The sequence below is a fragment of the Gallinula chloropus genome (assembly GCF_964237585.1).
Source record: "Gallinula chloropus genome assembly, chromosome: 4".
Taxonomy (NCBI): domain Eukaryota; kingdom Metazoa; phylum Chordata; class Aves; order Gruiformes; family Rallidae; genus Gallinula; species Gallinula chloropus.
In genome coordinates this window covers 37,247,887-37,275,089 of record NC_140088.1, presented here as the reverse complement: position 1 = coordinate 37,275,089, position 27,203 = coordinate 37,247,887, and the positions used below count along the sequence as shown (strand labels likewise).

The following is a 27,203-nucleotide window of genomic DNA, read 5'->3' as shown; positions in this document are numbered from 1 at the left end:
AGAAAGTAATAAATCAGGGTTATTGTACTGAAGCAAACCTTACACAAGGACCTAGAAAACATGAAAACAAAGTGACAGAAGACACCCTCTGCAACATGTAATTTTTATTTAGCTGGTCCTGTTAGGCTCTGATTTCAGGCCAAATAATTTAATTTTGTTTCAAACTTGCATAAATCCTCTTTGGTGAAAGGTATCAACTGTGTGGGTTCTGGAGCTGCTCATGAGTTCATTTACTCCAAAAGTTTCACTGTCAATGTCCACGGTTTTAGGATTTCTGCCTTTCCTATATTCTTTCCTCCTTTCAGACATTGTTATTTTTCAAGGGACCCCAACATGGAATTAATTCATGATTGATAATAGTTGCAGTCCCATGCTCTGACTAGTCTGGCTCTCTGTGGAGCCAGGAGTTGGACTTGATGATCGTTACGGGTCCCTTCCAACTCAGTGTATTCTATGAATTGAAACTCTGCGGCACTCAGTACAAGTTAGAGCATGTACATCTCACCAGACACACAGAAATGTACAGTTCCCTTCTGTCAGGTGTCAGTCATTTCTTCTTCTCACCCTTCTGTGGCAGGTGATACCTACTTTGGTTTGGTTAGAGTAGGGCCTGGGGGATTACATACAGGAGAGGAGCTTGTTCACAGCTCTTTTGAGGGTGCTCCTCACCTCCTTGTTCCTCAGACTGTAGATGACAGGGTTGAGCATAGGGGTCACCATGGTGTAGAAGATGGAGGCTGTTTTCCCTTGATCTTCTCTGTGTCTGGAAGAGGGTTGGCAATACAGGAAAGCTGCAGAACCATAGAAGAGGGCAACAACCATGATGTGGGAAGTGCAGGTGGAAAAGGCTTTGTGCCTGCCCTCTGCAGATCGGATGCTCCAGATGGTGAGCAGGATGCAAGCATAGGAGACAATGATGGCCAAGACTGAGGTTGTTATGATGAAGCCAATGCATGTAACCATCACCATTTCATTCAGCCAGGTGCTGGAGCACGAGAGTTGCAGAAGTGGTGGAATTTCACAGTAGAAATGATTGATGATGTTTGGACCACAGAAAGAGAGTTGGAGGAGAGCACTGGTGTGCACAAGGGCGTTCAGGATCCCAGCAGTGTAGGAGCCCACAACCAGCTGGACACAGACCCCATGGGACATGGCAGCCAAGTAGTGCAGGGGGTCATGGATGGCCACGTAGCGATCATAAGCCATGATGGCCAGAAGGATGGCTTCTGTGGTGCCAAACACTGCAAAGAAGAAAAACTGCGTGATGCAGCCACTGAAAGAAATGACATTTCTCTCAGCAAGGAGGCCGGACAGCAGCTTCGGCATGGTGGATGAAGAGCAGCAGATGTCCAGGAAAGAGAGGTGGCTGAGGAAGAAGTACATGGGCACATGAAGCTGAGAGTTGGTTCTGATGAGGATGATCATCCCCAGGTTCCCCACCAGTGTGGTGATGTAAGTGAGTAAAAATATCACAAAAAGCAGCTCCTGCAGGTTGGTGAAGCCCAAGAGGACAAATTCGGTCACGCTCGAGTGGTTCCCCGCAGCCATTCTCCTGGCACCAACACAAAGAAACCCGTGGAAAAGGTGAAATAATTTCCCCCAGCTCACGGGGTTATTGTAGTTCCTGAAGCCAGCGCAGTGTTTGGTGTCTACTGGATCAACCCACCCGCTGATTTGGAGAGAAAAAAACCCACCACAATAGCTGTCAGTGAGCAGGCTGAAGAGTCAAAATAAAATACTGAAAAACAATATGTTGACAAAATAATAGCCAATGGATCATAACATGGGAAAAAAATCTTAAAGTGTGAATCTTAAAGCTCTGGCTGGCCGCATCACAGAAAGAATTGGTCTTCTAAAAGATCTTGTAAATAACAACTTCTCATGAACATCAAATTCTTTTCAACATGTAGGCATGTTTGGGAGGATTTCTTTCCCTTTGTTGTGAGGACATTCTCATTTAGGGATGAGTAAATACGACAATATTGTGCCTTAATTTGACATAGTAGGAGCAGTAGCATAAATAGATAACAGACTGTGATTTTTCTGGCTCAGCAGGGATATGTTTGGGTCAATTAAAATGCAAGCAGCATACCTGATTGCACTTTCATGTATGTGTAGCTTCAAGGGGAAAACCACCCCTTTCCAGTCCGAGTTATACTGCACGTCGTCTTCCTCACATCTCTTGAGTCTGCTAATATCAGCATTTTTTTTAATCCAAAATTTGAGTTGTCGGGAATTAGGGTTCAGACATGCCTGAGTACACAATTTCTCCTTCAAGAGGGACCTTAATATCTTCAGTATTGCTTCATAGAGGGGTTAGGCAAACCCTCCCCTGTTCAGTAAAAGAATTGTCTCAAAACCTCTCCAGATTTCATCCTTCTCCGAAAGATACTCACCAGCCCTTGAGCTGAAGTTAAAATACGAGGTATGTTGGTCTCTCCAAAGGCAGGAAGGTTTCCCTACTGCAGCCTCTGACGTGGCTGGCCCAGTCCTACAGAACAAATTACCAATGGGGCTCTGGGATGCCTGGAGCCAGAGGGAGCCTTCCTGGAAGAGCCTGGGGTAAACACGGAGGTTTCTCTGAGGTTTTGGGGATGGGATCCCCAAGGTGCATCAGAAATGATGCCTGCAGAACCTGAGCGATTCAACTGGTGCAGACAGCATGGTAACAAGGAGTGAAACACAAGGCAATGCAGTTTTGGCTGACAACCTGAATTTGAAAAATTTTAGGGTTTTTCCTTTGTTTATTTTTATTCTCCAGGAACATGAGAGGAGGGAAAAAGCTCAGTCTAAGGGGTTAAGACAAGGAAATCATCACTTTATAATATTTCCAATGCTCATTTGGATTCATTTTCTTTTGTGCTACGTATTCCCATAGAACAGGTGTGGAAATATTAAATAAAAAGTGGCTCAAACACAGATCTCAATTTGCCAGGCTGCTGTCATTCCCCTTTTTCAAGATGACTCCTCATTGTCCATGTATGCTTGAGCATGTCTTTATACCATGCCTCCCTGGGGAGGTAGAGTCTCCAAGCAGGTCCTGTGAGGAGCATTTCCATGGATGCAGCTCCCTGAAAGCCTGTCTCCAAATGCAGGATGCATCATTCATGCCTGTGTCAGGATGGTGAGCTCAGACTTCAGTCACTCTCTTCCAAACATTTGCAATTAGGTGTGTGAACTTCAATTTTTTGGTTTTAATTCCTGCTGCCCATCTGCCAGCCATGCACTTTGGTGTTCAGTATCCCTATAATTTTACCTGGTTTTGGGGTGGGGATTCTTTTTGTGGAATCATCATAGAATCATAGAATGCTTTGGGTTGGAAGGGACCTCAAAGATCATCTAGTTCCAACCCCCTGCCATGAGCAGGGACACCCTCACTAGACCAGGGTGCTTGTTCTATTCATAGTTCAAAAAAAACCCAAGCCCAAAACACACAAAAAAGCCCATTAAAAAAAAAAAAAAAACCACACCCAAACCTCCTGCTTTTGCCTTATGTGCTAGAGATGACCTTAGAAAAAGGGTATTGCCTGTTTGAGAAACAAGTGTCACTAATTCTTCCCTTCTCACTTCCCTCTTTCCTTCAGCCTTGCCGTCTGTTTTCTAGCACCAGCAAGATGACCGTTTCTTCAGAGTGATTCTTCTTCTGCCACCACCCCTTTCAAAGCAGCTTTTACTTCCCCATTCCTCAGGCTATCGGTCAGAGGTTCATTGCAGAAAGTCCCTTGATCTGCTGCCGACATTCTTCCCAGGGTGCTGGCAGGCATCTTTGCTGTGAGGACACATTGATGGCTCATCTTCAGCTTGGTGGTGACCACAACCTCCCACTCCTCTGCCAAGCTGTTTTCTAGCCTGTCCTCGTGCCTGGGGCAATTCTTCCCTGTGGCCAGGACTCATCATTTTTCCTTCCCAAAGTCTGTGCCTGTTTTGGACCAAAGGAAAAAGAAAATCTCCCTTTGGAAAAAAAAAAACAAAAACAAAAAAAAAAATTTTCCATCATGTGCTTCAAAATTAAACTATCCCCAGGATAGATGGGTACAGGCTGGAAAGCAGAATATTTGCAACCATGACAGCTGAGAATGAATCTGTTTTCTGCTGTATTGGATGTGTAATTCCCAAATATGTAACGTCTTGTACCCAAGGGGTGGGTAGAAAAAGTCATGTACTTGTGACGCTTCAGCCTTTCTTTCTGCTGATGATGTGCCTGTGGGACAGCCAAACCTTTTTTAGCCATTTTTATTAATTTTTTTTTTTTCCCCAGATGATGATACAGAGGGCATTACTCCACAGTGATGGAGTTTACTGTTGCAGGGTTCACACATCGTCCAGAGCTGCAGGACCTTGAGGTGTTCTTCACAATGTACATTGCCAACCTAGACCTTGCTGTCAAGTCTGGAAGAAATGGGAGATACCAAAATGTGGATGAGCCAAGCACTGAGGTATGTTTGGAGGAATAAAAATGAAAGCACCAAATACAGAACAAAACTGAAGAAGTGTTCCTGCCCTTTTCCATCATCAAGACATCTTTATCCTGCCCTGACCAGCAGTTTAAATCCAAGGAGGTGCACAGCTCTTTCTGGGAGATCACCGTGCAGAGCTCCTCCCATAGCACTCAATACTGCTGCTACAAAATTTCCCTGATTTATCCAATGATGAGACATTGGGAGACATGAGGTGTGAGATTAATTCAGAGGAAATGCTCTTTTATGGATTTCTTTTTGTAACACGTATTCTACCCATGATTATCAGAGCGTGGGCACTAAGCTTATGATTATTTATTGTCCAACAAATATTTAGAGTTAAATCTGTCTGTATTTTCTTACCAAAGGAAAAGTAAAGCCAGCTTTGTTCTCTGCTCCTTTTCAGAAAAAAAAAATATGTGGCTATTTCAGTATAAACCACTGGTGAATGCTGCTATTGAGAGTATTGGGAAGTGAGATGCTTGGTGCTCATGAAAGCAGGAAAGGAAACTGAGCGTGTGACTTGTAGAAGATAATGGCTGATCACTGACAGGGTTATGCTAAATCATTTTAATACCTTTAAAGGGGTTCAGGAGATCCAAATTTCTCTGTCTTGGGTTCAAAATGTCTTTCTGAGCTGGTGGTAAAGGCAGACATGGGAGGTACTCACTGAGGTACTTTGGCCATCAATTTTAAAAGTAGTCAGGCCAGACTTAGACTCTCCCTTTCTTTTCAGTTCTAGGGGAAACTGAAGGCAGGTTGGTTTCCAGCTAACCTGGAGAGAAAAGGGTCATGCTCCAGGCTCCTTGTTCTTCCCCTACTCTTGTTTCTCATGTGATGGAGAAGTGTCACCATCCCAATGTAGGATCTACACGTTTGAAGCCTGAGTCTCCGAGTATTTTTAATTGAAAGGGGAAAAAAATGTATGTTTCTGTGCCTTTTTAACCTACCAGCTAGAGGAAACCTCCCGGGTGGGATTCATTCCACCCTCTTTCAGTTTCAGCTCATATAAAACACAAATAATCTGAGTCTGTTGTTACCTTTTTGCAAGCTGTTGTTATAGCTAATGTGACTGGCAAATGTAATCAGCGATGTCCTCAGCCGGTGAAATGCAGGTGTCATTCATGCAATGACATGCCTCAGACCCAACCCATCTACTTGAGCAAGTCTTTTTTGGCTATAAAGGGAGCTGAAGTACTCAGTTAATACGGTTACATGGTGTTCATTTACAGTTAAGGAGATAAGTCCTTCCCCTACAGACATTTGAGGTGATTCCCAACTCCAATCACTAAGTGTCTGAACAAGGGGAGGTGGCTCCTACCCCTGATCGCAGCATTTGCTCAGAGGAGTGGAGTGCCAAAGCAATTAGCAGCTAATCAAGGTGAATGCAAAATGAGATGCAAGATGCCAGACCTTCATCCATTCATCATGACCCACCAGGAAGGTTGCAAGGCTGGATGCTCCATCTCCCCTCTGTAACTCACTTCCTAGAACCACGGGCGGCATTTCCCACCACTTTTCATGGTCAGATGCTTATGAGATGCAGCTAATGGCTCGTTTCCCCAAATAGAGCAAGTGCTGCTTGTGCAACAGGCAAAATGCTTTCGGTTTCGAGAGCCCTAACTCCAGCACGGAGCTACAGTGAGCAGAGCAATCCTGCTGCAGCCACAGACTTGTGTTTTTAAGGCACTAAATTGCTCGCCTTCCCATTTAAACACCACTTGAAGGCAAGACCAGCTGGGCACAAAGTCATCGAATTTTGTTGTATTTTATATAATACCAGTTGTAGGTCACCGTAACAAGAAGAGACGCTCTGAGCCAGTAAATAAGACATTAAAATAATCTTGAGCCATTTATTTCAAGAGAAAAAGTCAATATTCCCTGCCCCTAAATCAAACAACATCCTGAGGGTGATCACTGCAGAGAAGTGGAAGTGTGGGAGAACAGCAGGAATTATACACACAGGTCCCAGTTCAGTAGATCCTGGTGAACACATCTGGAATCATACAGTCTTTAAGCCTGGAAAAGACCTCTGAGATCAAGTCCATCTGTCCACCACCACCATCTGCCCAGGCTTTCATGGCTTCTGAACAAGCAGTCTGGGGGCAATGTGAAATAATCATGGCCGTGTGCAGTTTTGTAACCCTTCTTGGGGATAAAGAAAGGATGCGTGAAGGAAGTGGTAGTGTCATACTGGTTCTGACTTGGTGCCACCAGCAAGTGCTCCATGTGCTTCGTATTGTTCACAAAGGTTGGTCAAACACTGAATTAGGGACTGGTGATGGTGTGAAACCTCTGCCCTTGGTGGTCCCCAAGGCTCAGAGGGACAAGGGGGTCTGATTCAGCCATGGTTGGTGTGGGTGGCTGTACCAGAGACCTCCTGGGGTCCCTGGCACAGGGGGGCCAGCACAGCCCCCTCCTCAGCAGGGCAGCACTGATGGCAGGGCAGCTGATAAGAGAGGAACGGAGTGCAAACAGCCTGGGAGGATATTCACCCACTGGCTGACAGTGCTAGCTGGGCTGGATTAAATAATAACCCAGGAATTATCAGGAAGCTTTGAGGACAAAGAAGGTTCAGCTGATTGACCCTGTTAGTTGTGTGGGGTCAATAACTCTGCAAACCACTTTGATCCTGACTTGATTTAATCCAAGGGTATGGCTTCTCCCTCCGGCCCAAGTTATCACACGTCTCCAGTACAGCACTGAGGCCAAGCCATCTCTCCAGACTCTGCCATGGTCCTGTCAGGGGCTGAACAGGCTGAGGTGATGCACAAATCGGTGTATCTTAGTGTTAGGAGTGTTGTTTTTCCCCCATGTATTTCCATTTATGCACCACCCGGCAGCACTCTCTGCAGGAAGGTGTCAGGAGGGACATAGCTCTGAAACAAGTCCTGATGCACAGTGCTGGTAATCACTTAATGAGGTTTGAGTGTGAAATTTTAAATATATATATAACTCCATTTCCTGCATAGCATGCCAGTTATTTGCTGTCATCTCTATTTTCCTAAAGGTTATTATGGCCCTTAATGACTTTACAAGGCTGTCTTGAAACAGTGGAAAAGTAGAGTTCCCTCCCTGGGAGCAACACAGGGGAGCAACACGTGGCACGGGTCGCAATCCAAACCTAGACAGCTGCAGAAACTTCTGCGACGTTCTTCTGGTTTAATTTTCCCTGACACATAGGAATAAATGAATGGAAAAGGGCAAGATTCAAAGTGAGTAGTCCATGCTTGAAACTCTCTGTGTCCTCGGTGGGTTAAATTAACTACTGAATATTAGCGCCGGCGATTGGAGAGCTGGCCGGCATTTTTAGTAAGCTCAGCTGAAGATACTGGATCAGCCAGTGCATCATGCAAGTCAAAGTGTGAGGAGCCTCCCCAAAATGTTGCTGATCTGAGATAATTAACAAAAAGCTGAGCAGGTCACCCACATCTCCGCTCTGCCTGGCCGCAACTTTACAACATCCGAGGGCACTTTATTTTTGTGAGCCTCCTCAAAGCCTCCTTCACCTCGTTGTTCCTCAGGCTGTAGATCAAAGGGTTCAGCATGGGAGTCACTACGGCATAGAACACCGTAGCCCATTTATCCCCTTTTCTCAAACTGTCTGAGCTGGGCTTTAAGTACATAAAAAAAGATGCCCCGTAGAACACGCTCACAGTGGTGAGGTGGGAGGCACAGGTGGAGAAGGCTTTGCGCTTGCCCTCGGCTGATTTGATGCTCAGGATGGTGGAGATGATGGCCAGGTAGGAGAGCAGGACAACCAGACTGCTGGACACACCAAATAAAGACGCTGAAGTCCTCAGGATAATGTGGCTGAGGGTGTTGTCAGAAGTTGCGAGCGATATCAGAGGGGAAATGTCACAGAAGAACAGGTTGATGATGCTGGAGCCGCAGAAGGACAACTTGGACATGCTGATTGTCTGTCCCATGCCATTTGTCAACCCCACGAGGTATGACCCCGCCACCAGCTGGAAACAGCGCTTTGGGGACATGACAAGGGGATACACCAGGGGATGGCAGATGGCCACATAACGGTCATACGCCATCATAGCCAGCAGGAAGCATTCGGTCATCCCAAAAAGATCAAAAATGAACACCTGAGCCACACATCCAGCATAAGAAATGCCCTTCTTCTCTGATATAAAGTCAGCCAGCATCCTGGGGGTGATGACGGTGGAAGAACAGAGGTCTACAAAAGCCAAGTTACTCAGGAAGTAATACATGGGGGAGTGGAGCTGCGGGCTGGCCTTGATCAACATGATCATCCCAAGATTCCCCAGGATGGTGACAAGAAATATCAGAGAGAGGATGACCTGAGTCAGTGGGTTCTCTGTGAACCCTGTTAAACTGAACTCAGAGACACGGCTGCAATTGCTTTCTACCACCATCTGGACATGGGATCTCTGTGAGCAATCCTTGCTGGAGGGTTTTTGTCCTACTACAAACAGGTATCTCCTGGGTGGAAAACCCGCCCTTCTCTAGTGGGACCCACTGGAAGACAGTCACACAAGGTCTACAGGAGAAGTTCAGGCACAGATCAATTACAAACAGCTTGCCAAAAGTCATTATCGGGGGGGGGGGGGGTGGGGTGTAAAACAAACCTGGCTGCTGCAAGAGCAAAGCTGCCAAATGCCGTGGCACAGCGTGGTCTTCTGTAAGGGTTCCAGATGTTCAGCAGCGACCTTCGTGAGGAGCTGTAGGGAGGTTGCACACCTGAGCAGCTTTAGCTTGGTGCTGCGTTACATCCCCTGTGTCAGTATCCAGTCTGAGGCCCTGAGGTTGTCCAGCTCAACCTAAAACACAGAGAAACACGGTACATTTACGGTGCAGAGTTGATTATTCATCCTCTCATTGGCATTTGCCAACCACCTGCTTCTCCTCACTTTGCTGGGACTCCTTCCTACACAAAAAACCTTACACAGAGGTTTATATTGGTTTCCCCTCCCTCCTGATACGCTGGTTTAGCTGTAAAAGCTTTTCCTGGGTCTTTAGCCAGGTTCCTGGAGCCTTCAGCCCCCAAAGCTGAGAAACGTCTCCTTGTGAAAACAAAATCCTCCTTTTGACCTGCCTCAACTCAGAAATGGTAAGCTCCTTAAACGTCCCTCACATCAAAAGTCCTCATCCAGGAGCCCTTTGTGATCAGTGAGGAGAGAAAGCCCCCTGAATGTGGTCTCCTACGGGGTGGTCTCCAGACCTGCCTCCTCAGCAGTTCTGTGGGAGGACACAGGACAGCTAGCTCCCTTGGTTTGGTGGAAAGTCCAGAGTACCACGAAGAACTGCAGCCCAGGACCCTGCAGGTTGGGCACGAGATGACAACAGGAGATGTTTCTTTTTATGGCAAGAGAAAGCTGTGGCTGGCTCAGCACACACTGTCCTTGCTGATGAGTCTGGTACGGGGAGCTCCTGCTTGGGCTGAAAGATGATGACCCTTGCCTACATCTCAGCACTGCCTCCGCTTCCCTCCTGACGCGCTCAGAGGTGGATGTGAAGACATACCTGCCTGAGTGTGAGGACAAGCCACAGCCAGCAATCACCCATACTATTTACACAATTCGGGTACCTGAGGACCATAGGTCTCTCTGAGCCCTGGGAGAGTGACAAAGCCCAAAGTGGGTCATTATCCTGTCTCTGAGCTGCTTAGTTGGGAGAAGCAGCATACCTGGAGGAGATGACCTCAGGTTAAGTGAGCAAGGGTTTTTGGGCTCTCTTCAGGGTGAGTCACAGCACAACACCCCATCGTTCACGTCTGGCTCAGAGATGGTTACAGCTCTGCAAATGCCGTGTTTGATATTACCATGCTGGAGACCCCAAGGGGCCCTTGCCAATGGTGCACAGTCTCACAGGAGCTGACCCAGGGCTGGTAACAAGGACCTGAGGAAGGAGTTCTTCCCTCTGAGGGCTATGAGACACTGGCACAGGTTGCCCAGAGAGGTAGTGGGGGCCCCATCACTGGAGACATCTGAGGTCAGGGTGGATGGGGCTCTGAGGGACCTGATCTAGTGAGGATGTCCCTGCTCACTGCAGGGTGGGACTGGATGGCTTTGAAGGTCCCTTCCAACCCCACACATCTGATTATTCTGATTCTCTTCATCCACGCAGCCATCAATCCTCTCATCACCCAAGGAATGCCAGTTGGTCATGCATGACTTACCCTTGGTACCTCCATGTTGGCTACCTACAGTCACCCTCCTGTCCTTCCTTTGCCTGGAGAGCACTTCCAGTGGGGTTTGCTGCAGAGGCACCCCTCATGCCTCCTTCCTTCCCAATAATAGCTACCTTCTTCCACCCACCAGACCAGAAAGGCACCAGCCACAAGTGAAAAATGAGAGCCTGCAGGAGAGGTGCCTGTAACTGGAAGGAAGGCGATGGGATGGATCCAATGGGGAGTGTGGCAAGGGATTGAAAGGGACAGCAAGAGAGACAAAGGGTCTTTCTGAAGGTTTGAAGGAAAGCTCCAGGGCTGGCCCTGCCTCTGGTGGCTCTGATGGAGGTTCCCAAGCTCAGTGGGAGCTACGGGTACCTCTTCCTACAGTCTTTTCACACCCAGCAGAGGTGAGTGCCATGGGTCAGATGTCGTCTGCAGAAGGGGAATTAATGTAGATGCAGAAAGCCCTGACCCACAGCCCTGGCTGCACGCCACATGGGACAGCAGGCTGGATCCCCCCAGAGCCAAAGGCAAAAGGAAAGCAAACAGCCCATGATTCCCTCACTCTGCTTCCAGAAAACTCTTCAATGCGGGGTCAGACTGGATATCACCTTGGATACCAAAAGCTGGTGCTTTACAGACTTAGAGGCTTAGAGGCTGCCCCGTGCCCCACTGGGACCGAACCCCCACAGTCTGGGCAGGGTTTGGGGTTTAAAACCCTCCCAGGGCTGCATCCTCACCTCTCCCTTTTGTTCTTTTCACTCTCTAGCAGAAAATTCAGCTGGTGGAGCCACAGAGTGTGGTGTGATGCTGCCGATGAGCCCTGGTAGGTCCAGTCCTGCCTGGGGCTGAGCCCCCTCCATCCTCCTCCCCGCTGTCATTGCTGCCTCTCGCACCTCCTCATCTCCCTGCTCGATACCAGCCCTGCGGCCACAGCCTGGCTGACAGCAGGAGATGAATGGGGCTGAGCTGGCACCGCGGGGCATGGGACACGGGTGGGGACGTGATGGATGCTGGGGGAGGGGGTTGGGGCGGTGGCCACTCCCTGCCTTGCATCAGCCCCAGTGCCAAAACTGGGGCAATGCATGGGGGCCAGTGGGTCTCCTCCCTGTTGCAACGTCTGTTTGTGGGATGGATTTAAGCCCCTGATGGGGAGGGATTTCGGCCCTTGCCCTGTGGCCCCATCCCCTGGGTACTGCAGGGGACACAATGCCATCAGCATCCCCACAGGGATGTCCCCTGGTCCCTCCAGACCTGTCCCCATAGCCCCAGCACCCCTCACACACACACACACACACACACACCCAGGATGCACTCCCACAGTGTACAATGGGATGGTGTCTGTGGTCCTGCAGCAGCTCAGAGGGAAGCGGCAGGCTCTGGGGCAGTCTCTCTGCTTCCCCCCCCCCCTCCCCACAGCCCTGCTGCTGGTAACCTCCTGCCCCTGGCCCCCCGGCACCAGCTTGTCCCCATCCATCTCCCGCTGTCAGGCCATCCCATCAAGCACGGCAATGGGAAGGGTGGGGTGGAGGGCGCTCAGTCCCGGGATGGCACTGGGGTCCCTGTTACTGGGAGGCAGAGACAGGACCAGCATTTTAGGTGGGTGCAAAGGAGGCAGAGTGTTTTCCCCCCCCCGCCCCCTGGAGCCATTGGGACTTTGCACGAACAGCCAGTGCACTGTGGATGCCTCAACACCTTGCTGTGGGTTTTAATAGCAGGTGTTGATGGCAGGCTGTCGCTGAGCTGATGGTGCACGGGCAGCTGCTGTGTGCCAAGAGGGGCTATGCCTGGGGTGGGGCGGGTCAGAGCAGCCCCCATCTCCCCCCACTCAGATGCATGACATGACGGGGATGAGGACACCCCGAAAGAGCTGTCCCTCTCCAGCCCAGGGTACCTCGAGATCCGGCTGGGGACCAGCGGTGGTCCCAGCAGTCCCAGGGCCACCGCTCACCTCCCGTCCATCATCATCATGTCAAGGCGCAAAGGCAGGTCTGGGAAGGGGGCTGTGCTCCAGCCCCCAAGGACCGCTGCAGCTCCAGCCCCCACGTCTCCACCCACGAGCTGGGACATAAAACCCCCAGCAAGCTGCGGGGTCCAGTTCGGAGCTGGCGCTGCGCTGGGAGGGGGCTTCGTGGGGGTCCCTACTGTCACCGTGCTGGGGGATGAAGCTATGAACTCCTCCTGCCCATCCACTGCACCCATGGCAGGTAACAGCCCTCCGCGGCAATGCTCCCCCACACCCATCAATGGGGTCCCATAGAGGTTTTGAGGTGTGGTGAAATATCCTACAGAGGGAGGGTGCGACAGGGTAGCCAGTGGTGTTGGGGGGGTGGGGGGGAGGCGGTGTCTGCTCCCACACCTGGGGTGCAGGATCAGGACCCCTCCCACCTTTCTGCAGCCTTCCTGGGGGGGCCGGGCGAGGGACCCCCCTGTAGCACCAGCCTTGGGTGGGCAGGCGAGGGGCTGGGGACCAGCGGCAAGAACCGGCGCGTATGCCATGCCGCGGCGCGGCTGGAGATGGGCAGCCTCTGGGAGGAGTTCAACCGCCTCGGCACAGAGATGATTGTCACCAAGGCAGGCAGGTGGGTATCAGTGGGGCTGGGGCGGGGGGGCTGCTGGGGCAGGGCGAGGGGGGCACCCCTTTCCCACCCATCCTCCCCGCAGGAGGATGTTCCCCACCTTCCAGGTGAAGCTGTCAGGGTTGGATCCGCTGGCTGACTACGTCCTGCTCATGGACTTTGTCCCACTGGACGACAAGAGATACAGGTGGGGTTGGGATGCTGGGAGCAGGTTGGGGGGGCACACTGGACAGGTCCTGGCAGTGCTGAGCACACACACATCCCTGCCTCGCAGGTACGCCTTCCACAGCTCCTCCTGGCTGGCAGCGGGACGGGCTGACCCGGCAGCCCCCGGCCGTGTCCACTTCCACCCCGACTCCCCGGCCAAGGGGGCTCAGTGGATGAGGCAGATCGTCTCCTTCGACAAGCTCAAGTTGACCAACAACCTCCTGGATGACAATGGCCACGTGAGGCCCTGGGGGGGGGGGCGATGGGGTGGTGGTGACCCCCCCCCATGCACAGGGAGGAGGAAGGGGTTCCTGCCCATGTCCCCTCTCCCCCACCACAGATCATCCTCAACTCCATGCACCGCTACCAGCCCCGCTTCCACGTGGTCTTTGTGGACCCGCGACGGGACAGCGAGCGCTTCGCCCACCAGAACTTCAAGTCCTTCAGCTTCCCCGAGACCCAGTTCATGGCGGTGACAGCTTACCAGAACCACCGGGTGAGTGCTAGGATGGGGAGAACAACTGGGGGTGCCCCTCCACCCTGGGACCCCTTGACCCCACTCCCCTCTGCAGATCACCCAACTGAAGATCGCCAGCAACCCCTTTGCCAAGGGCTTTCGGGACGGCGACCCTGAGCCATGGTAAGGCCCCCCCCCCAATCCCCTCCCAACCCATGGCAAAGGGCTCTGTGCCACCCCCTTACCCACCCCCTCCCAATCTCTCTTGCAGGTGTGGGGTGGCAGCAGGGTCCCTGCTGGGTGCTGTGCCCCGTGCCCGGGCCACCATGCTGCCCCCCCGCCCCGAGAAGCAGGAGAAAGGTAGGGGGGCTGTGGGGGGCACTGACCCCCTTTTGCTGCCTCTCACCCCCCCAGGGGCTGTCCACAGCCGTGAGGCACTGGCCACCGCTGTGCCCCCACAACCGGCCACACCGGTGGCTCCCCACAGCTTCCCTGAGCTGCCCACCCCTCACTTCCAGCCCCTTGCCTGCCCCACCGGTGTCTATGTGGGGGCCAAGCCCCGCACCCTGCCCTACCCCCTGACTGCCTTTCCCCCCCTCGGCACCTACGGCACCACCACAGCCCCTACCTTCAGCTACGGGCAGCAGTGAGGCAGGGACAAACCCCACCCCAGCCCGCATCAGAGGGGACACAGGCACGGGGATGGGGATGGGGCACGGGGACGGTTTATTTGCTGCTGAGAGGGAGACGGGGAGGATGCTGCAGCCGGACCCCCACCACCCCCCCAGCTCCCCACAGCAGGGTGGGGGATGGGGGTCCTGCTGCTGCGCCAAGCCCCCCACAGCGCAGCTACTCCCAAGCATTGGGCGCAAAGGTGAAGGGGCACAGCTTGTACCCGGCACCCACGTAGAACTTATTCTGGAACTCCACCCTGCGGAGCGAGGAGAGGGGCTGGTGAGGAGCAGTACATGGGGACGGGGGGTCCATCGCCCCACCCCACCTGTACCCCCCCAGCCGGGCTCACCAGTGCAAGCGCAGGGCGTGGAGGAAGGCGGAGAGCCCCTCCATCACCAGCAGGATGGCCACTGTCAGCACGGCGAAGGCGGCGAAGACGGGCACCAGCACCACACCGCCCACGTAGCTCAGCCCCACGAAGCCCTGCCGCATCACCATGGTCCACAGGACCTCCGACAGCTCTGGGAGGGGGTAAGGGGATGGGGAAATGAGGCTGGGCCTGGTGCCAGGGGCAGGTGGGGGCACATGGGGGACTGTGGGGGGACACTCACGGGCATGGGCCAGGCTGAGTGCCCAGAGCCGCAGGTAGGATGCTGTGTTGGAGACGCAGCCCAGGCAGTACTCGATGGTGTGGATCGCCTGGTGCATGAAGATCTCGGCGAAGTCCAAGTGCTGCAGGGACATGGGATGGTGGTGGGGGACACAGGACGTTGGCGAGGGAGGGGACACAGCCACCCCTATCCCCTATCGGGCCAGTGCCCCTCACCTCAGCATCAGGGCTGTGCCCTCCACTCTCCACGTCGTCCTTGGTGGCATTGACGGAGTTGCCGGCCTCCTGCCCCTCCAGCAGCGGTTCCTGCTCCCCCTCGGCTGACAGCTGCGTGGGGCCAGCAGTGAGACCCTCCTGCACAGCCCCAGCTGAGTGCCCCCACCCCTCAGCATGACCCCAGCCTTACTGCAGGGTGGGCTGTCCTCCGTGCACGCTGCCGGCAGCACAGGTAGAGCGGCGTCCCCAGGAGCAGGACGGGCACCGACGCCAGTGCCAGCACCACCAGCACATTCTGCACCGGCACCTACGGCACAAAGGAACCCAAGCTGAGAACGGCCCCACTCGTGACATGGGGGAACCACCCCAGCCCCGCTGCGCCAGGCCCCCAGGGGGCCCCCAGCCTGGGCAATGAGAAGGGTCCCCATGTGGTGGCCCCCCCAACTCAGCGGGGTGCTACCTGCCCCTGGTAGAGCGGTAGGTTGTTGGCGTTGAAGGTGAAGAGGAACATGTCGATGAAGTGGATGAGGATGCTGGGGGCCACCATGGAGTTGGCAGCACTGAACTTGATCCATTTGTAGAAGATGAGGAAGACAAGGTAGCCAAAGAGCGCCAGGAGGAAAACCATCTCGGGCAGGAACTCCAGCACGAGCCGGTGGGACTGGTGGAAGTGCCTGGGCAGGGGGACATCAGCTGGGCTCAGCCTAGTGTGGTGTGTCCTGGGCTCCCACACAGACATAGGGGTACAGGACCCCACTCACCCACCCCTCCGAGTCCAGGCCCAGCCCCTTCAGCATGGCCATGGGTGGGCAGAGCCCATGGGGACTCACACGTGGTTGAAGACCCCCAGCATGACGCCAAAGCCCATGTGCACAATGCCCAGCACCACGGACATCTTCATTTTGAAGGAGTTGAGGAAGTTGAGGTGGTTGGTGGCCAAGCTCCAGATCTATCACGGACAAGGTGGGTGAGACTCTGGGCCACCCCAGCAAGGGTCCCACCCCATCGCTTTCCCCACGGGGCACTCACTGGGTCGATCCCGAAAGGATAGGGCCCTTGGAAGACACCTGTGATGTTGGGGTCCAGGGTGAGGGATGGGTGGGTGGCGAGGTAGGCCGAGCTGTGGGCAGAACAAGGGGGATCAGTGCAGGCAGGGACCCAGGCAAGGTTGCAGGGGGTTGGGGGTCCCACCTCCAGGAGGAGTGGTTGGCCATGGTGGCCACGCTCCAGGCAGAGGGGAAGATGACGGTGGCTTTGCTGAAGCACTCATTGTAGATGAAGCCGGTGTAGATGGAGAACGCCCCCATGAGCAGGATGAGGTAGCGCCCCTCGAAGAACGTCAGCCAGATCTGGTGGGGGCAAACATGGCTCCCACATCCCACACCATCCCCCTCCCACACTACCAACCCTACCCTATGCTGTCCCTCGTCCCACACCACCAGCCCCATCCCACATCCCCAACCATGTCCCACGCCCCCAAACCCAACCCACCCCACCATGCCTCCCTCACCTCGTTGCTGGCCTGCCGCAGACTGGGGCTGTTCTCGTACAGCACCATCCAGAGAGCAAAGAGGAACATGAGCAGCCCATGCCCCACGTCCCCAAACATGATGGCAAAGATGAAGGGGAAGGTGATGATGGCATAGGGTGCTGCGGGGGCACAGGGACCATGTCACACAGGCCCCCCTCCACAGCTCTGGACTGTGGCGGGGGGGCTGGGGGTCCTTACCAGGGTTCACCTCCTGGTAGCTGGCCACCCCGTAGGCGTCCACGATGCTCTGGAAGCCAGCGGTGAACTTGTTGGTGCGGATCAGGGTGGGGGGGCTCTCCGAGGTGGGGATGCGCTGCACAAAGCACTCCACGCTTGAGCCGCTCTTGTACTGAGGGGAAAGCACCCGGCACCTGACCCACGGCACCCTCCATGCCTGGTACCCACCCCACCACGGCAGGAGGACACAGAGACACCGAGCGATCCCAAGACAAGGACATGGGGACGCCAAGCAAAACCTGGCACGAGAACAGGAAGACACGGGGACACCAAGCAACCCCAAGACCAGGACACAGGAGCACCAAGCAACCCCTGGGAGGAGGACACGGGGACACCTAAGCAACCCACCGATCCCTGGCGCAGAGCGTCCTGCACTTGGGTGAGGTCCCGCACGGGGCACCAGACCTCGGCGATGAGGCACTTCTTGGTGACGTCAAAGCTGCACTGGTTGAGGACGAGGTAGATGGCCTTCATCTTCTGCACCTGCACCCGCCAGGCGGGCAGCGCCAGCACCACCTTGTCCAACACCTGCGCCAGGTACTGCTCCGTCTCCTCCAGGACCTGCGGGCGCCCGGCGGCGGGTCAGGACTGGGGGTGTCCCGGCATGAACCCTCCATCCCCTCTGCCCTGCCCAGCTCACCACACTGAGGTCCTGGATCTGGCTGTGCAGCCCACTCATGATGTCTGCCCGGCTGGCCTCGCTCTCCGGGTAGGGGTACACGTGGCAGTGGAAGCTGGGACAGACGGACGCTGCTGTGCTGGGGGGTGCCAGGGCTCCCCCAGCCTGTCCCTGGGGGTGGGGGCTGTGGAACTGGTCTTGCTTAAATAAAGCTCTGCGTGGCCGGCACGCGGCGCAGGGCTACTGGCTCACCAGTCCGAGATCTTGCGGATCTTCTGCCCGATCTGCTCACCCCAGTAGGAGATGAGGAAGATGACCCAGGTGATGCTCTCGCCCTAGTGACAGCATGACCCACGTCAGCCCCAGCCATCCCAGCCCTGCACCCTCATTCCCTGACACCCCCACCCCGGTGGCCCGCTCACCGTGGCCGGGTCCTCCATGGGCTCGGGCATCTCCACGAAGCTGGCCACCAGGTAGCCACGGCAGGCACGCCACAGCAGCCGCTCGAAGGCGCTCACCCGCCACGGGTGAATGACGCCAGCCACAAAGCTGCGGAGGCATGGCAAGGGCTCAGCCGCTGCGCCACAGCTTCTCCCCAGATCTCATCCCCCATCTCCCCACAGCCACCCCACCAGCCCCTCTCCAACCCCTGCCCCACACACCAGCCCCACTTACTTGATCTTGCGGTCGAGGTGCTGGCGCAAGGAGGGGTCGAGGATGGGCTCACGCTCAGAGAGCGCCCGTGGCCGGGATGGGGAGCCCAGGGGAGCCTGTGGTGACAGGGACCAGAGAGATGATGAGGCTGCGGTGGAAAACGGGGCGCAGGGTGGCACCCCTGGGACAGCGGGTCCCCCAACCCCAGACCCACCGGCAGGCTGGTGAAGCGCTGGCCCTCGCGCAGGACATGGAGGTACTGGCGCAGCTCCCGCAGGCGCCCGCGCAGGGACGCGCGGTTGTGGCTGACCTCCCGCAGCTCCTGCGCCAGCTGCTCCGACTGCTCCTGCACCCGCAGAGCCTCCCGCGCCAGTGGGGCCCGCGGGCTCTCCGGGCACGGCACCAGCTCCCGGCCGGCGTCCCGCAGTTCTTGCTGCAGGAAGGCTGCGAAGGCCGTGGTTAGATGGGGTGGGGGGGTTACAGCCCCCGCCCCCCCCCATCCTCCTCCCGTGTCCCAAAGTCAGCCCCATGCCCACCCCCCAGCACTCACTGAAGGTCTTCTCCATCTCCTCGCAGCGCCGCACTTCGCCCACGAAGCGTCGCTGGAAGGCGCTCACATTGGGGTTCAGCTGCCGGGGTTGGGGGGACATGCGGTCACGGTGCAGCATGGGTGGAAGGCTGGGCTTGAGCATCCGAGGGGGGGACAGGCAGTCCCAGCATCCCAGCACAGCACCATGCCACAGCCCCCAGTACACACCAAACCACACACCCTGCACCCCAAACCACCCAAATACTGTCCCCTGCACCTATGGCACCCCACATCAACCCCCATTCCACTGCACTCAGTTCCCCACATCCATGGCACCCCAAGCCACCCACCCCAAACCACCTACCCCAATCCCACTGCACCCAGTCCCCTGCACCCATGGGACCCAAGCCACCAACATCCAGCCCCCCACACCTACAGCACCCCAAACCCACCACACCAGAGCCCCAGCACCCACAGCATCCCAACCAAATCCAGGGCACCCCAAACCCACCCCGACCAACCCCCCTGCACCCAGACCACCTGCACCCATCCAGACCACCCCCCCTGCACCTGTGGCACCCCCCAAACCACCCACCCCAACCCTCCTGCACCCAGCGCACCCCAAACCCACCCAGACCACCCTAGGGCTCCCCCAAACACCCTGCACCCACCTCCCGCTCCCAGGACCACCCGCACCCACTCGGACCACCCTCCCTGCATCCGTGGCACCCCCAGCCGAGCCCCACAGCCCCCCGACCCCTACGTACGTCCCTGAACTCGAGCAGCCCCCGTTCGCCCAGCTCGCTGATGCAGCTGTAGGCCGAGGCGGACTGGAGGAAGAGCTGGGCCAGGCAAACTTCCTCGCTGCGGAACAGGGACCCCATGGTGCCCCCGGGACCCCGCTCCGTCCCTGAGGTGCGAAGGCGTGAGGGCACCCAACTGGAGATGGGGGGGAAGAGGGAAGGGGTGAGGGTTGGAGGGGCTGGGCTCGGGGTGGCAGCAGGGACTGGGTGAGGGGCGCTGGGGGGGGGGGTTGGGGGGGGGGGGGCAGGGGGGTGACCTCGGGGGCTGCGGCAGCGGAGCCGGGCTGTCCCCGCAGCCGTGGCCAGGGGGAAGTGACCCGCCCCAGTCACACGCGGCTTTTCCCAGCACCGGGCTTGCAAAATACTTTCCAGTCCCCCTGCCCCACCCCCCTTCCGTCCCCAGTAACAAACACGCTCCCACCCCCCTCCCCTTCCGTCCCGCTCAGCTGCATCTGAGTCAGGGCACCGCATCCCCCGGGACCGCACCGGGCACCGGCCGCCCCCCGCTCCGGGCACGGCGGGGAGCCAAGGAGGGGTTATCCCGGACGTCCCCCCCCCACCGCAGGACCCGGTCCCGCCCTCCCTTCCTCCCACCCCCATCCCGCGGGTGCTGCCCGGGCCCGGTCGGGAACGGGGCCACCCCACCGGGGTACGGCGATGCCGCCCGCCCCTACCCGGGAGCGCGGGGCCGGCCGGGCTCGGCACTTCCTCTTCCCCAGGAAGGGACCGGCCGCGGGGAGGGACCGGCCCGACCGCTCCCCAGGAACCCCCTTTCCCGGCAGCACCGAGCCGGGAGCGCATCCCCCGCCCCAGGCTGGGACAACCTCGCCAGCCGCCGCGGCGGGGAGCCGGGATCCCTCGGAGCCGGAACAGCTTCCCTTCGTTCCCCTCCCAGCAATCCCCCAGGAGCACGGAAATGGGAACCCCCCCCACCCCCGAAGCTGGAGAAACGCTCAGCCACCGGGCTCCCCCCTCTTCGGCTGTGCCAGGAACGACTCCACCCGGGCTCCAGAGCCGGCTGCAGGTAGGGGCATCCTCTCACCCCCCTAAATCCCCCCCCCATCCCAGCCTGTCCCCCCACCCTCAGCCTCCACATCCCCTCCCCATCCCACACCTTTCCCTGCCACAGGCACTACCCATGTTCCTATGCCCCCACCCCAAGGCAGGTGATGGTGACCCAAGGACCCATGTGTTTCCCCAAAATGCAACCAGACACTCCTGAGACCTCCCCCACCCTGGGCTGTACCTGCCCAGGGAGTTCAACCCCTCCCCACCCCAGCACCGGAAAAAAAAGAGACATGGAGAAAGCCAGAATTCTGGGTTAGGAAGGGTCCAGTGCCCCCAGCACAGAGGGGGGTGGCAGAACCCCCCCAGACCCTTTATTAGGGGAGCGGGAGGGAGACGTGGCAGCGCCCATCTGTCATCGGTACAGGTAATCGGCCTGGATGTTGGCCGCAATCTCGGCCTCCCACTTATCCCCGTTGTTGAGCAGCTTCTCCTTGTTGTAAAGCAGCTCCTCGTGCGTCTCCGTCGAGAACTCGAAGTTGGGGCCCTGCCGGGGTGGGAGATGCTCACACTCAGAGCTCGCTGGACCCCTGCCGCCCCAACACAGGGGGTCTCATCACCCCACAAGCTCAGCCCCCCACCCCCCAGCCCACCTCGACGATGGCATCCACGGGACAGGCCTCCTGGCAGAACCCACAGTAGATGCACTTGGTCATGTCGATGTCATAACGCGTGGTGCGGCGGCTGCCGTCGGCTCGGGGCTCGGCCTCGATGGTGATCGCCTGCCGTGGGGTGGGGGGAACAGGGTAACACACGCCATCAGCTCCTGCTCCAGGGAACACACTGTCCTCCGGAGCCAGAGGGAGGAGGAGGAGGAGAGTGAACGAAGGCTGACCCACCTGTGCCGGGCAGACAGCCTCGCAGAGCTTGCAGGCGATGCACCTCTCCTCACCCGAGGGGTAGCGGCGCAGGGCGTGCTCCCCGCGGAAGCGCGGGCTCAGCGGGCCCTTCTCAAAGGGGTAGTTGATGGTGGCCGGCTCCCGGAAAAGGTAGCTCAGTGTCATGGCCAAGCCTGGAAGAGAGGGTGTAGAGCGGAGTTTCGGCATGCTCGAGGGGGGGCCAGCACCCTGCAGACAGGCCAGGGAGGCTGAGAGCACCCCGACAGCTCCAGGACTTGCCTCGGAAGAGCTCGGTCCACAGCAGGGTCTGGGCAGCCCGGTCGGTGATGGCCCGCATGTCCATGGCCGGCTCCTGGACGTTGACATACTCTGCAGGCAGAAGGAAGCTGTGCCCACCCCACAGGGAGGGGGTGCACAGAGGCAGCCCCTGGCTGGGAGGGGAAGGACGGGGTTGAGGGGCAGCACGCCCCTACTCACTGTAGCACTCCCTGGGGACGGTGGTGCTGAGCGGGCGCAAGGAGCCCAGGGGGGCTGGCAGGCCTGGGGGAAGGGGAGAAAGACGGGTTGGGCAGGGGTTCAGGTTGGGGAGAGGAGGGGGAAGGGGTGCCTGGCATATCCCTCACCTGTGCGGGCAACCCGGTACAGCAACCGCAGTGTCGCCATGTCTGGTCCTGCTGTCGGCAGAGTGGCCCGGCCTGATGCTCACTGCCAGCCCAGCAGGCGGCTGGGGGTGGGCTAGGGCCCCCCACTTCCCACATGACATCCTGACCCCCAAGCCCCCTAATGCCCCTCCTCCTACAAGGCACCCAGGGGTCCTCCCCCCACCAAGGGGCCATGGTATCCTGCCACCCCCCCCCCAAATCCCCAAGGGACCCAGGCGTTCTGACAACCCATCCCATGCCCCAAGAGATCCAGAGGTGCTGTTCCCAGGTATCCTGACACCCTCTCCCACACCCCCAGGGACCCAGGTGTCGTCTCGCCCCCCCAGGGACCTAAGCGTTCTGACACCCGCCCCCCCCACCCCCCCAAATCCCCAAAGGACCCAGGCATCCTGACACTCCATCCCATGCCCCAAGGGACCCAAGGATCCTGACACCCTCTCCCACCCCAGGGACCCAGGCATACTCTTCCCCCCACACCCCAACAAAGGATACAGGCATCTTGACACCCCCTCCCACACCCCAAGGGACCAGGGCTCCTGCATACCGCCAAGGGACCCAGACATCCTGACACCCCGTCCCACGCCCCAAAGGACCCCTGATACCCCCTCCCACCCCCAGCGGCCCAGACGTGCCCCCGCCAAGGGGGTCCCGCCCCCCCGCAAACCCCGCCCCGCGCCCCCAACTCCCCGCGCCGCGGCCCCTCGGAGGCCTCAGCCCCCTGCAAGTGTGTCCGCGGGGGCCAGGCCGGCCTCTCGCCCCCAGGCGAGACACGGGGGCAGCGATCAGCCGCCGCCCGGCCCTCCCCCCTTCCCCCGCCGCCCGGAGCTGCCGGCCCCCGCTCACCTCCCCCAAGGACCCAGCCGTCCTGACCCCTGCCCGCCCCGGAGCGCACAGCGCAAGCGCGCAGGGCAAGGGCGCAGGCGCAGAGCGGCGCCGAGAGGGCGGGGCGGGCGGCCGCGCTGTGGGCGGAGCCGAGAAGGGGAGGGGCGGGGCGAGCCACTGAGAACTCGGCTCCCATTGGCTGGGAGCCGGCGGGGAGGAAAGGGAGGGCGAGGCGCGGGCGGGGAGCTCGGTGGGTTGGGCGGGGCGGCGCGGGAGCGGCGCGGCGATTGGCCGGGCGCGGCGCGGCGTCAGGCGGAAGCGGCGGGGGTTTATTGCGGGCCCGGCGCTCAGAGCAGCGCGCAGGCGCCGCGGCGGTGCTCGGTGGCGGCGCGCAGCAGCGGCAGGCGGCCAGGGCTGTAGGGCGGGTAGCGCAGCGCGTTGAGGGCCTCCCGGCCGGCCCCGCGGAGCAGCGCGGATCGTCGGTGCGAGAAGGTCTCGAAGCTGGAGTGGCCGTGGTAGCGGCCTATGCCGCTTTGCCCTGTGGGGAGAGCATCGGGGTCCGGCGCCGGCCTTTGGCCCGCGGCCTGGCCGCTGTAGGCGGGAGGGCCGGGTCACGGGGGCCGGTGTAGCCCTGGGGACCCTGGGGTACGGCACCGGTGCCAGGGGCGCGGCGGGCCCAGCCTAGGGCAGCAGGAACCAGCGAGGGGTGGGGGAAGGGCTGTGGGCAGGGTCCTCCCAAGAGCTTGGGCATCCCTCTCACTCCACCCATGATGCAAGGGGTATGGAGCTCCCCCCCCCCCGCCCCCCCGCTCCCGTGGGCAGGCGGCCCGGGCCTACCGATGCCTCCGAAGGGCAGCGAGGTGAGTGTCATGTGCATGATGGTGTCGTTGGCACAGAAGCCGCCACTGCTTGTGTGCTCCAGCACCCAGCTCACCACCTGGGGAATGAGAGCAGAGGGGTTGCTGAGCACCTGCTGGGCTCCCTGTGCCCCTCCCCACCCCTCTCCCTGGGCTGCACCAGCACATACAGGGCTGGGGGCATGGGGGTCTCCTTCTGGGCCCAGGGAAAGGGCTGAGGGAGCAGTGCGGGCTGGGGAGGGTGGCTGTGGCTGTCCATGCCCACAGCTCTTAACCCGGCTCTGCACCTTCTTGCAGGAGGAGAAGACATAGAGAGCCAGTGGCCGCTCCCGAGCGTTCATGAAGGCGATGGCATCATCCATGCTGGCCACAGTGAGGATGGGCAGGATGGGGCCGAAGATCTCCTGCATGACAGGATCCTCCTGCTGCACGTCCACCAGCACCGTAGGGGCTGCAGGGCAAGAGCTGAGCCTGGGCTGCCTGCCTCAGGGGCCCTTCCCGTGGGACCCCCACCCTGCGATTCGGCCCTCCCACCGGCAGTGCACCCCATGCCCTCACCAATGTAGCGCGCCTCTGCGTCCGTCTGTCCTCCGATGGCCACGCGCCCGCTGCCCAGCAGCGCCTGCACCCGCTGGAACTGCTTGTCCCCCACAATGCGGGCGAAGTCAGGGGACTCCCGAGGGTTGGGGCCATAGAACTCAGTGATGGCCTCTCGCAGGGCGGGCAGCAGCTTCTCCCGCATCTCCACGCTGCACAGCACGTAGTCGGGCGCCACGCAGGTCTGTCCCGCGTTGAAGAAGCGGCCCCAGGCCACCCGCCGGGCCACGTTCTGCACGTCGCAGGTGTCAGACACGTAGCAGGGGTTCTTGCCCCCCAGCTCCAGCGTCACGGGGGTGAGGTGCTTGGCAGCGGCTGTCATCACGATCCTCCCCACGGAGGGGCTGCCTGTGGGTGGGGAGAGCAGCATGAGCCTGGTGTGGTTAAGATCCCCCCCACAACCATGCCAGTTGTGCTGGGGCAGCCCCACACCTATCTTGAGGAGAGGGATGGGGCCAGAGCATCCCCATGGGCCTCACCGGTGAAGAAGATGTAGTCGAACTTGTTCTCCAGCAGTCTGGTGGTCTCCTCCACGCCAGCAGTCACCACAGCAAAGCAGTCCTGTGACAGGGGAGAGGACAGGGGTGCAGCACTGGGGCCGGGCAGGAGCAGAAACAGCGGGGGTGGGGGGGGTGGAAATGTGGCTCGGACAAGTAGATGTGGGACATGGAGGGGTGGGTGTCCCTGGAGAGGGAGGGAGGTGACCACAGCAGAAAGCTCTCCTACCTGGTCTAGGTACCTGGGCAGCGTCTCAGCCACTAACCTCTCCACATTCTTGCTGATTTCGGAGGGTTTCATGACAACGCAGTTACCTGCAGGACAGGAACTCCCACCTGGTAAGGACCTTGCTCTTGGGGAACCCCCAGTGCAGGGGGGTTCTGGGGCATGGCAGAGAGCCCAGCCTCACCGGCAGCGATGGCCCCGATGAGGGGCACCAGGAGGAGGTTGATGGGGTAGTTCCAGGGCCCGATGATGAGCACCACCCCGTAGGGGTCATTGCGAATGAAGGCTGAGTCCAGCTGCGTCGCCTGCAGAGGTAAGGATGACATGGCAGACACCTGCCTCCCATCCCATCAGTCCCCAGCTGGCCACCGCCCCCATACCCAGTTCTTCTCCACGTGCTTGTCCTTCATCCAGGTGCTCAGGTTGTTGAGTGTGTGGTTCAGCTCACTCCTGCAGATGGAGATCTCGGAGAGCTCCACTTCAAAGGGTGGCTGGGGACACATGGGGTTGTCATGGCTGCAGCCACCTGGCCACACCTCGGAGAGGGTACACAACCTCCTGGCAGCCTTGTCAGGGTGTGACCATCTCTGCTGGCCCTGGCACTCACAGGGCTGGGTGGCATGGCCCCCACTCCAGCATGCCACCTGCATGTCAGCATGGGGCCTGGCCACGTGCCACCCCACACCAGCAGCCTCACAGGGAGCAGAAGGTTGCAGATTTGGTGTCTCAGAGCTTCAGGTACGTTGGATGCGGCTCTGGAGGTAAGAGGTGGGGACAGGGGTCCCCCAGTTGCCCTGGGTGGAGGCTTCCCTGGAGCTGATGCGCTCCGTGTCTACGCAGCTAGAGAGAGTTGCTGTACGGCTTCCTCTCTGTCCCCAAGGCCTGGGTGGGGTGGGCTGACCCAGCTGTGTGGGACTGGGAGAGGCGTGGGCGAGCAAAAGCAAGAGTGCTGACTGTTTGATAAATGAAGGGAGTGGGGATACGAAGCAGGTGGAGAAGGAAAAGCTGCCCACAGGCAGTGATGGTCTCACCTTGCCCATGTCCGCCGCGGTGGCCTCCAGGATGTCCTGCTGCTTCTCACCCAAGAACCGTCCCAGGGCCTCCAGCTGGGCCACACGGTACTCCATGGGCCGTGTCTTCCCCGAGAGCCAGGCTGCCCGCAGGCGGCTCACCAGCTCAGCGTGGAGACTCATCCTGAGAGGAGGCTCTGAGCTGCCCGGACCTGACCACGGTGTAAAACCCCAGGGTTTGGGCTGGGGGATGCAGCCAATCAGTGCACAAAGGCACCCTGTTCACTTCTGCCCTTCCAGTGAGAGGGGTTGGCCTGGTGGGGAGGGGGGACTCCCAGCCCCCAGCCTGGGGGATGGAGCAGCCTGACGTGTCCCTCTGCTCCCCAGGACCATGCACCGCGCTAGGTGGGACGTGTCAGAGAATCATCGAGGTTGGAAAAGTCCTCCAACATCATCCAGTCCAACCATCCCAACACCAATACCACCACCCACATCCCTGAGTCCATCACCCAACCTATCCCTGAGCACCCCAAGGGACAGTGACCCCACCACCTCCCTGGGCAGCCTCTTCTGACCCCCAACCACCCTTTCGGAGAAGGAATTTCTCCTGATTTCTAGCCTGAGCCTCCTCTGGCCAGTCCAGAGCTGCCTGTCCAACAAGGTTTAGTTCCTGAGAAGTGGTGGGCTGGATTTCACCGATTTTTCTCTGTTTACATGGCTCAGGGTGGGGCTGGAGGAGAGGAGGAGCAGCAGGGATGGGGGAACAGAGCCCAGAAACCCACCGGGCTGGAGCCAAAGCCGCCAGGACAGAGCAAAGAGGGGCTCCGGAGGACAGCACATCCCAGAATTCTGCAGGAGAAGCCCTCCCACCCCACCACCACCCACCCCCCCCACCACCACCACCACCCC

General features: G+C 58.3%; 5 protein-coding genes across 7 annotated transcripts; 1 reads left to right on the top strand and 4 right to left on the bottom strand.

Moving 5' to 3' along the window:
• Positions 1 to 618: 618 nt before the first annotated feature.
• Positions 619 to 8,845, bottom strand: LOC311191062 (uncharacterized protein; the record flags this gene model as incomplete). Its single annotated transcript, XM_084263158.1, has 2 exons — positions 619 to 1,552; positions 7,917 to 8,845. The coding sequence occupies 2 exons, from the start codon at positions 8,843 to 8,845 to the stop codon at positions 619 to 621; spliced, it is 1,863 nt and encodes a 620-aa protein (XP_084119284.1).
• Positions 8,846 to 10,941: 2,096 nt separating this feature from the next.
• TBX10 (T-box transcription factor 10) lies at positions 10,942 to 14,495 on the top strand (the record flags this gene model as incomplete). Its single annotated transcript, XM_084263157.1, has 9 exons — positions 10,942 to 11,009; positions 12,022 to 12,122; positions 13,001 to 13,184; positions 13,267 to 13,368; positions 13,456 to 13,627; positions 13,729 to 13,884; positions 13,961 to 14,028; positions 14,117 to 14,145; positions 14,260 to 14,495. The coding sequence occupies 9 exons, from the start codon at positions 10,942 to 10,944 to the stop codon at positions 14,493 to 14,495; spliced, it is 1,116 nt and encodes a 371-aa protein (XP_084119283.1).
• Positions 14,496 to 14,556: 61 nt separating this feature from the next.
• TCIRG1 (T cell immune regulator 1, ATPase H+ transporting V0 subunit a3) lies at positions 14,557 to 18,971 on the bottom strand. Of its 2 annotated transcripts, XM_084263770.1 has the most exons (18): positions 18,938 to 18,971; positions 18,602 to 18,831; positions 18,409 to 18,503; positions 18,156 to 18,282; positions 17,986 to 18,068; positions 17,755 to 17,848; positions 17,463 to 17,675; positions 17,076 to 17,226; positions 16,857 to 16,996; positions 16,538 to 16,695; positions 16,376 to 16,466; positions 16,177 to 16,295; positions 15,807 to 16,020; positions 15,537 to 15,653; positions 15,347 to 15,457; positions 15,132 to 15,252; positions 14,870 to 15,041; positions 14,557 to 14,776 (listed from the first exon to the last, which is right to left on the bottom strand). In XM_084263770.1, exons 1-18 carry the CDS (start codon positions 18,951 to 18,953, stop codon positions 14,695 to 14,697), a joined length of 2,334 nt encoding a protein of 777 aa, XP_084119896.1. In that variant the 5' UTR covers positions 18,954 to 18,971; the 3' UTR covers positions 14,557 to 14,694. The 2 variants fall into 2 exon arrangements, with proteins under 2 accessions (XP_084119896.1, XP_084119897.1); XM_084263771.1 differs by lacking the exon at positions 16,538 to 16,695 and having other exon boundaries at positions 16,112 to 16,295.
• Positions 18,972 to 21,033: 2,062 nt separating this feature from the next.
• Positions 21,034 to 23,209, bottom strand: NDUFS8 (NADH:ubiquinone oxidoreductase core subunit S8). Of its 2 annotated transcripts, none has more exons than XM_084263107.1 (7): positions 23,129 to 23,209; positions 22,247 to 22,297; positions 22,101 to 22,163; positions 21,903 to 21,992; positions 21,624 to 21,796; positions 21,378 to 21,506; positions 21,034 to 21,271 (listed from the first exon to the last, which is right to left on the bottom strand). In XM_084263107.1, the coding sequence occupies exons 2-7, from the start codon at positions 22,284 to 22,286 to the stop codon at positions 21,140 to 21,142; spliced, it is 627 nt and encodes a 208-aa protein (XP_084119233.1). In that variant the 5' UTR covers positions 22,287 to 22,297; positions 23,129 to 23,209; the 3' UTR covers positions 21,034 to 21,139. The 2 variants fall into 2 exon arrangements, with proteins under 2 accessions (XP_084119233.1, XP_084119234.1); XM_084263108.1 differs by having other exon boundaries at positions 22,247 to 22,294; positions 23,129 to 23,186.
• A 245-nt stretch (positions 23,210 to 23,454) lies between these two features.
• LOC311191060 (aldehyde dehydrogenase family 3 member B1-like) lies at positions 23,455 to 27,076 on the bottom strand (the record flags this gene model as incomplete). Its single annotated transcript, XM_084263156.1, has 9 exons — positions 26,316 to 27,076; positions 25,665 to 25,775; positions 25,469 to 25,589; positions 25,288 to 25,373; positions 25,041 to 25,122; positions 24,523 to 24,909; positions 24,252 to 24,415; positions 23,945 to 24,044; positions 23,455 to 23,645 (listed from the first exon to the last, which is right to left on the bottom strand). Exons 1-9 carry the CDS (start codon positions 26,475 to 26,477, stop codon positions 23,455 to 23,457), a joined length of 1,404 nt encoding a protein of 467 aa, XP_084119282.1. The 5' UTR covers positions 26,478 to 27,076.
• Positions 27,077 to 27,203: the final 127 nt, after the last annotated feature.

What these genes read in the sequence shown, in the direction of transcription:
- TCIRG1 (XM_084263770.1), bottom strand. An exon ending in CTACCAGGAGGTGAACCCTG is followed by an intron (nt 16,997 to 17,075) that starts GTAAGGACCCCC and finishes GTGCCCCCGCAG; the next exon opens with CACCCTATGCCATCATCACC. An exon ending in TACCGCTCTACCAGGGGCAG is followed by an intron (nt 15,654 to 15,806) that starts GTAGCACCCCGC and finishes TTTGTGCCGTAG; the next exon opens with GTGCCGGTGCAGAATGTGCT.
- NDUFS8 (XM_084263107.1), bottom strand. Translation starts at nt 22,286, where the DNA reads ATGGCGACACTGCGGTTGCTGTACCGGGTTGCCCGCACAG. An exon ending in CGTCCCCAGGGAGTGCTACA is followed by an intron (nt 21,993 to 22,100) that starts GTGAGTAGGGGC and finishes TTCTGCCTGCAG; the next exon opens with AGTATGTCAACGTCCAGGAG. An exon ending in AGGCTGTCTGCCCGGCACAG is followed by an intron (nt 21,507 to 21,623) that starts GTGGGTCAGCCT and finishes ACCCCACGGCAG; the next exon opens with GCGATCACCATCGAGGCCGA.